The 8,537-nt window shown below is 39.4% G+C and overlaps 1 protein-coding gene across 1 annotated transcript; it reads left to right on the plus strand.

Moving 5' to 3' along the window:
- Positions 1-4,336: 4,336 nt before the first annotated feature.
- On the plus strand, positions 4,337-5,275 carry LOC102246812 (olfactory receptor 51I1). Its single transcript, XM_005860825.1, has one exon. The coding sequence runs from the start codon at positions 4,337-4,339 to the stop codon at positions 5,273-5,275; it is 939 nt and encodes a 312-aa protein (XP_005860887.1).
- The last annotated feature ends 3,262 nt before the right edge of the window (positions 5,276-8,537 follow it).

The raw sequence follows: 8,537 nt of genomic DNA on the forward strand, positions 1-8,537 counted from the left end.
TACTCTCTGAAATCAATAAAAATATATTTAAAAAAAGAATAGGAGCTGGGTTTACTTTGTATGTATGTATGTATGCATGTATGTATGTATGTATTTTAATTGATTTCAGAGAGAGGACAGGAGAGGGAGAAAGAGATAGAAACATCAATGATGAGAGAGAATCATTGATTGGCTGCCTCCTGCACGCTCCCTACTGCACTTCGAGCCTGCAACCCGGGCATGTGCCCTTGACTGGAATCAAACCCAGGACCCTTCTGTCCGCAGGCCAAACTCTATCCACTGAGCCAAACCGGCTAGGACTAGATGCTGGGTCGTTATTCCTCTGTGTAACATCAGTGCTGAGAGTAATACTTGAAGTGCAATCATGCTCAAAAATGTGTTTTTCTTCTATTCTTTTGTTTGGTCTTAGTTGAACTGAACTAAGTTTGTAAAATTTATGAGTGGAGTAGTAAAAAGAATGCTTGCAGAAGAAGCATGTTATGTAGATGCTAACATGCATTTTTACCAAAAAAATACAATGGATTTAAATTCCATATATGAATCTATGAGGAGATGTAGGGATATGAATTTGTGGACATTTTGTTGATTTATTAATGAGAATATGGGCATGTGTTTAAAAATATACTTTTGGATATGTGAACATGGGAGTATATTTGAAGCATACCTGATTCTTTTTTCAGATATATGGATGAATCTCTAACTATTTCTAAAATTATCTCTATAATGTAGATCAGTGTCTTTCATAAATATAAGAATGTACAGATTATAGTATGTGTTTGATATATCAAGATATGTGATTAGTGACTTAGCTATTGGGCAGTTGTATGGGCTTATTTACATTTATCTGATTGTATGTATATGGATCTGAAAGAGCCAATGCTAGCAAAAAAATAAATAGCTGAATATGTCTAAAGGAGTATCTTTGGGGTTGTCAGAATGTCAATGAGGAGGTATGTTTATGTGCATAGAAGCGTTTGCATTCCCTGATCAAGGGAGGCTTAACACAGTAATGAATATAGATGATGACATCAGGGATTAATCGAACCAAGAAAGGTATTCTTCTAGGACCAATTCTCCTATGGCCCAACAGTACTGATTGATCCCACCCTCGCCATTATTTCCACTCTCCTCCTCCAATCACAAACAAATCCTAGGGACTCTTGGGGTATTCATAAATTTATGAGTTCTTCAGTGAGTAAGCTGATGCCACTCTACCTGGTGGACCCACAGTGCAGTACATCCAACTACAGGGAAAAGAACTTCTGCCACCCAGTGAGTGCCCTTCCCTCAGATTGCCCGCTTGGGCCTCTTACCTAAAACTATCCCAAACTTGAAAACTCTTATTTTGCAGTCTGATCCTCAAATTTCTCCTCCAAACATGAGACAAATCTGTTTCTTCCAAAACCCATGATTACAGACACTGATGCCCATCTGAATCAAAATTCTAATACCAAATCACATAACCTTATGAAAGGGCTGATTCATTAGATCTAGATTTTGTTTTGAAGGTATTTTAGATTTCCCCCTAAAAAATACCCTCACTTATCTAAGTCTTGGGTGTGCAGCTAGAGAAAAAAATCACAGAACCAAATGAACTGAAGTCATTCAACAATGTGATCTTCAATCTCAACTGCATTTTCAGTAGTGAGTAGATCATGGGAATATAATTGGTGGAGTATTACTGTGGGTCTGTTAATACTGTGCATTTTTGGCAGTGTGTGTGTATGTTTGTGTGTATGTTTATAAGTATGAGTTCAGATTGCTATAAACAAAAATAACTGAAACACAGTGTATAACACTGATGAGTAAGTATTACTCTTCTTAAGTTCTGTGGTTGTGCTAGTATTATGTGTGACCAAGGAAGAGCACAATAATTTCTCTCTGTTTGATGTGAGATAATACCTGTAAAAACCTGAGAGTGTATATTTGTTAGTACCTTTGTGTGACCATTTGTGTGTGTGCATGCTCATGTACATGCTGTATAAAAGAAGGGCATTGTTTGTGTTTGCCTCCATCATCTTAATGTTTCATCCTAGAATTAGTTACATTTAGGAAGCCTTAACTGACACCTCCACAGTCAAAGCAAATAAAAAATGGTGAAGGATGTTCTCTTTGGGGGAAGAAGTTTTCAAAGGAGGGAAAGTTTCCCATACTGAGGGAAATCTGGAGCATGGATGAAATATGACCTTCTGGAATACTTAAATTTGCATATCAGGGATTAAGACTAGTGGGGGTAAATTTATCTTGTAGGAGAGTCCTTAGTATCTGCTGATGCTCTGAGTGCCTCACATTTCTTCAGAACCTAAAGATAATCTTAGAGTGAAGATTATTTAAAAAAGTAGATCTGGATAGGCTGGATGTAAGAAGATTCTTGGAACATTGCCTTTAAACCTGGCTTGGGAGGAAGAGCGAGATTTAGAGGTGGAGTACAGAAAATAAATCCTACTGATTAATGAGTTCATTTGAATTTTCATTTGGAAAGGAGAAAAAACAAATAGACAAATTCCTTTCCATGGCTCATACTTTCAGGATTATGAATGATATCTGGGCATTATCCAAGCTTTTGTAGCCATCTACTTTCACTGTATTTACTAAGAGAGAATGAAAATTCCAGGAAAAGTTAAAGGAATAAGAGAACCATTATGCTAACTTCCAGAATAGAGCTTTAGCTATGAGATACCTAGTACCATGGAAATACACTTACAGAGATATTTTGAACAAAGGCTGAGAAAAAGTTCTTTATGATATGGTTTCTCGGTTTGCACAGTTCTAAATATTGCTTACTTTTCCTGGAGTTAATCTGATGCTGTTGAAGGACAACAACAGAGAAATAGGATTCAGTAAAGAAGGTAGAGAAGGAGATGTCAATGTAGGAGAAAAATGGGAAGAAATGGTGCCTCCAAAGTAAGAAGGCAGTTCTAAAAAGGTGAGTAATCAACAGAGTTAAGTTGGGTAGAAAGGCCAAATGGATGAGTATTGAGAATGTTTATTATTAGATTTAGTAACAAGGTGATCAGTGGTGACCATAGAGAAACTGGTTTCAGTTGGGAAGATGCAACGTGGAAGCCTCACTATAACACACTGAGCAGTGAGGATTTCAAAATAAAATTGGAGAAATGGAAACATAAACAAGCTTCCCTTCCTTCGGATCTGGAGAGACAGTGTTTCAAGAAGCTTGACTAAGAATTGAGTAAGGGTAATAGAATGGCAGCCAGAAAGGGAAGCTTTTGTTTTTACGATGGGATGGTCTTGCACATGCATTTTGCCTTAAGGGAAAGGGACCTAAAGGGAGAGGCCGATGCATACAATGGACTAATGGAAAAGGTCTTTGAAGAAGAATGCAGGAAATGGAATCCTGAAGGTGGAGTGCTAACCTTGGAGAAGGAGGGGCATCTCTTTCTCAGGAACCAGGGGAAAAGAATGGATAAAGATCTAAATAAGTTTAAAATTTAGGCAGTGGTAAATAATCAGGGTTTTTCCCCCCCAACAAAACACTTGCTTTGTTGGTTTTATCCAGCTGCACATCCAGTTTGATTATAGAATTTATGAAAGTTGGGGTTTGCTGTGTGAATGTGAAAGAGAAGCAAAGAGGAGATGAAGATACCAGCTCTAGTGGGAGAGTAGGTCAGGAAAAAGTAAGGAAGAAAGTGCTAAAAGACAAACAGACCAGGAAAAAAAAGGAAGAATTATCAAGACCTTGAGAGCAAGTGCATGGGCACAAGAAGGTAAGAGGGCTGGAAGATAGAAGGATGTGGTCAGAATGTTTAAAAAATGGAATTTAAGATTCTCAAAGGTGGAGCAGTTTTTGGTGTCAACCTATTCAGGGGTAGGCTGATGGGAAAAGATTGGGAGGCTGAGGTGAAATCTGAGTAAAAGTTATTAAAACTGCAATTGTACAGCTGTAGAAGCTTCATCTATAGCATCCACCAAAGGACTTCCAAAGGTGTGAGCAATGTTTCTCTTTCCCTGTCTATGTTAACCTCTAAAAAAAAAATCTGGGGTAAGATGGGGAAGTAAAGGTGAGAATTAGGAGCTTTTTCATCATGTCTCCTACCTTGTTGCCTTACCATGATATGGGCACTCATTTGATCATCACACCTTCACAGAGTTTCTATTATGGCCTAGACAGGGTACTGGGCACTGGTGATATAGAAATGAGTAGAACCCAGTTGCTATTCTTAACGAGCTCGTAGCTAATAGGGGAAGCGGGAACAATGACAAACACTTTTAATCTCTGACCTTTTGTGTTGGAGACAGGATGTCTGAAAGAAAGTGAAGAACTCCTCAAAACACCCTCTTGGGCTCATTCCTATCTATATTCTCACAGCCGCCTGCCATGTTGGGTCTCAATGGCACCCCATTCCAGCCAGATACACTCCAGCTGACAGGTATTCCTGGGATGCAGACAGGCCAAGCATGGGTTGCCCTGGTTTTCTGCATCCTGTACCTGATCTCCATTGCAGGCAACCTCAGCATCCTTGCTCTGGTGGTTCTGGAGCCTGCTCTGCACCAGCCCATGTACTACTTCCTCTCTATGCTCTCTCTCAATGATCTGGGGGTGTCTTTCTCAACACTCCCAACTGTGCTTGCTACCTTCTGCTTCAACTACCGCCATGTTGGTTTTGATGCCTGCTTGGTTCAGATGTTCTTCATCCACACTTTCTCTTTTATGGAATCAGGCATACTGCTGGCAATGAGCTTTGATCGTTTTGTGGCTATTTGTGACCCACTACATTATGCCACTGTGCTCACCAACAGCTGCATCTTGGCTATGGGCCTGGGCATCCTTGCCAAGAGCTTCACTACTCTCTTGCCTTTCCCCTTCCTGGTGAAACGACTTCCCTTCTGCAAGGGCAATGTTTTACATCACTCGTACTGCCTCCATCCAGATCTCATGAAAGTGGCATGTGGAGATGTCCATGTTAACAACATCTATGGGCTCTTTGTGGTCATTTTCACCTATGGCATAGACTCAACTTTCATCCTGCTGTCCTATGCATTGATTCTGAGAGCTGTGCTGGCCATTGCATCCCAGGAGCAGCGGCTCAAGGCACTCAACACCTGCATATCACACATCTGTGCAGTGCTGGCTTTCTATGTGCCCATAATTGCTGTCTCCATGATCCACCGCTTCTGGAAAAGTGCCCCACCAGTTGTTCATGTCATGATGTCCAATGTCTACCTATTTGTACCCCCCATGCTCAACCCCATCATCTACAGTGTGAAGACAAAGGAGATACGCAGAGGGATCCTCAAAGCCTGTTATAAATCCTAGAGCTGAGGAAGGCTGCAGACCCCGAGAGAACTCCTTTGCAGAAAGAACTGGGACTTGTTTGCCAACTTAAGAAATGCTTAAAGCAAGGAGGAGAAGAACCAGAATCTTGACAGTTGTGAATATAGAACCAATAAAGGAACATTTGACTCAATAAAATGACATACATGTGTATTGAATATTTACTATGTGAAAAACCCTGTGCTAGTTGTTAAAAATTTTAGAATGGTGAGTAGGACATATTGTTAAGTAAGAGATAGACATATTAAGGGAAAAACATGAAGAAAGAATAAAGATGCCCTGAAAAAATGTTTGATGTGTGGAAATAATGAAAGTTGTACAGTCCAAATAAGCTTGAACACGAATAACTCTGTTTTCACCCAGAATGAGGGAAATGATAAACACTGGAGACAAACAAAAATTATGTAAGCTCGGTGCTTCATGTGACAGAGAGAGCCCATTTGGTTTGCAGAGAGCAGGATAAATTTTGTTCTGTTTCTGTGAAGGAGTTTTAAAGGATGAGAGTGGTTAGAGTACTTTGTACAGGGTAGCAGGAGGAAGGGAAGGTAATAATGTTTGACATAAATACAAGAAAAAATACTTAGGCAAGAAATTATAGAACGTTGCTAGTCCAAGTGTGACCCAATAAACAATAGCCTTTGTTTATCTGGCAGCCTGTTAGAGAAGCAGAATATTAGACCTCATATAAGATCTACTGATTTCAAGTGGCATTGAATAAGACTCCTGGATGATTAAAAATTGAGAGGCACAGTGATTCTCTTTTCTAACACGACTCAGGTAATGCTGATCTTATGTGTAACAATAATAACAAGACTCATGAGTAACAAGAGTCTGAAAAAGTGGTTCTCAAAGTGTGATTCCCAGACTAGTAATAACAGCATCACTTGGGAAATTGTTATGTATGCACATTCTCAGCCCCTTCCTCATATATCCTGAACTATAAATTCTAGGGAACGAAGTTCAGCAATTTGTTTAATAACTTCTCCTAGTAACTTAGATATTCATTAAAGGTTGAGAACCTTTAACCTATAATATCGGACTAGAATATTTAGGACAATTTCAAGCAGCTTTGTTTAGACAGAGAGATTTCCATGGCAAAGCTTAGAAAATGAGATCTTGAGAGATTTCCTAAGTCAGATTGTGAATGGTTTGTAAAGCTTGGAGAAGCTGACTTCTAGGTATATGCTGTTGGTGGTGAAGGAAAACGCACACTCATAGCCTATTATCTCCATGAGTTGGTGCAGATATAGCACAGAAATAGCTAACCCAGAAAATTTGATGAGTCATCTAGCCACACTCCAAAGTCACTCTATAATAATGAAAAGTAGAGAGAGTTCTCAAACTGCCTCTTTGAGATATTTCAAAGTTCCATAAAAGGAAGGAAAATAATTACTCGTGCCCATCTTCTATTTGCTTCCCTGGATACATTCCACCACCTAATACAAAAGCAAAAGAACTCTCTCTCCTGCCATTCCTTCTCTCAATACCCCCTTACTATATTTGAAACTGAAATAAGGAAGAGGTAAAATGAAATGGGAAGACTAGGTACTTGGAAAAGTAATTATTTGGGGGATCTGAAACTGGGGCCTCCAGAAAAACTTATGTATGGTACAATTACATTAAAAATATCGCTTTTTTCCCCCATTTGAATCTCTACCCTCTGTATATAAATGCAATACTCTCTACACATCAGATTCCAGTTTGAAGAAATGCTAATCTCCTGTAATCATAAAACTGGTAGATGGCAAAGTTAAAACTCAAATCTACCTCTATGTGACTTTCAGTACCCTGGGATATTTCTCCTGGAAGACACTTCAATCTTGTGCAATTTGGTGGGAGGTTGAGTGGAAATCAAGTAGGGAACAGTAATGATATTGAGTAAAGGCAGCCATGGGTATATCCTCTCTTGATTAAATCCTAGTCCTGGATCTGGGTTTTAAGCTTTGTTCTCTGGGCTCTGAGTCTTGCAATTTTCCCACCAGGCTCTAAGCTTTAGGTTCTTCATAGAATATAGATTTTAAGCCCAAAATTCAGAAAAATAAACTCTGGGTTCTGTGCTCAGAGTTCCAGTTTTGAGACTGGATAAAGATAATTCCAATTAGAAGGGGATGTTGCTATGGAGTTTGGAGGAATTTTTTTCCATCCTATTCTTCATCATAAGGAAGGAGTTGGAATTTGATTTTGTCTGTGTAGAGAGAGAATTATCTCCAGGAGACATGCTTTTTTCTTTCCTTCCTGCTCCCAAGGTGAGATCTAATCCTCCTTTTCCCATCACCAGCACAGCGTCACATTCAGGCAAAACAGGACCCTAGAGGCACTGACCTCTGGGAGCTCTCATTCAAAAATATAAAGTTTGCCTCTTCTTTTGGCTAGTGCCTGCCAGAGGCCCATTCTGGAGCCCCTGTGAGCTCTTCCAATCCAACTGGCACTTCTCAAAGCTTTCTCAGGTGAATTTAAACGAATTTGTGTCTTCTAAGTATATGCACAAAAGTGTGCTTCTGATTACAATTCTGCTTGTGCCTCTGTGTGTTTTTTTCATTCTCATTCATGTCTCAGTACCTTTGAGTGAATTTCTACTGATATATATGTGAGTGTTTGTATTTTAGCTATGATTTGTTTAACCTATGATGGAGGTAGAAAAATCTCCGAATTTTATTTTCATGCAGGTTTTCTATGAAAAGAATACTACTCGTGAAAATTCCCTTGTAGCCTCCAAAACACTTTTAGGCAGGGCTTCCAGGGACTGCTTTAAGGGTGGAAGGCACTTGCCTCTGTTTTGGCCACACAGATTCCTAGCCATGATATTCTCAGTGTCACAGAATAGGAGAGACCTTGATAGTCTGGAACATCAGGCCTAAGGGCAGAAGCAGAGTTGAAAGGGCCTTTAATCTCAATTAAACATTGCTGTCCAAGGGTTTTCAGTCTTTGTTTGAAAATCTCCACTGACCAGAACATATTATCTCCTGTGCAGGTTTGACTCAGAAAAATCTTCCTTACCTGAGCCCCAGACTATCACCCTGTGATTTCTATCTATCACCCACTATGTTTTGCACCTACCCCATCTCCATCTCTTCTATGGTATCCTTTTCTCAAAACAAGGTATCATTGGTTCCTTGAGCGCTCTTTTTTATCTCATCACACAAGGAGCCATAATTTTATTAATGATAGAAACAGTACAAATTTCAAACCAAGCTGCCATTACTCTTTAGAAACACCCAAAAAAAGAAAAAAAAGTTCTCAGTTT

Source organism: Myotis brandtii, unplaced genomic scaffold, assembly GCF_000412655.1.
Source record: "Myotis brandtii unplaced genomic scaffold, ASM41265v1 scaffold1405, whole genome shotgun sequence".
Lineage (NCBI taxonomy): Eukaryota > Metazoa > Chordata > Mammalia > Chiroptera > Vespertilionidae > Myotis > Myotis brandtii.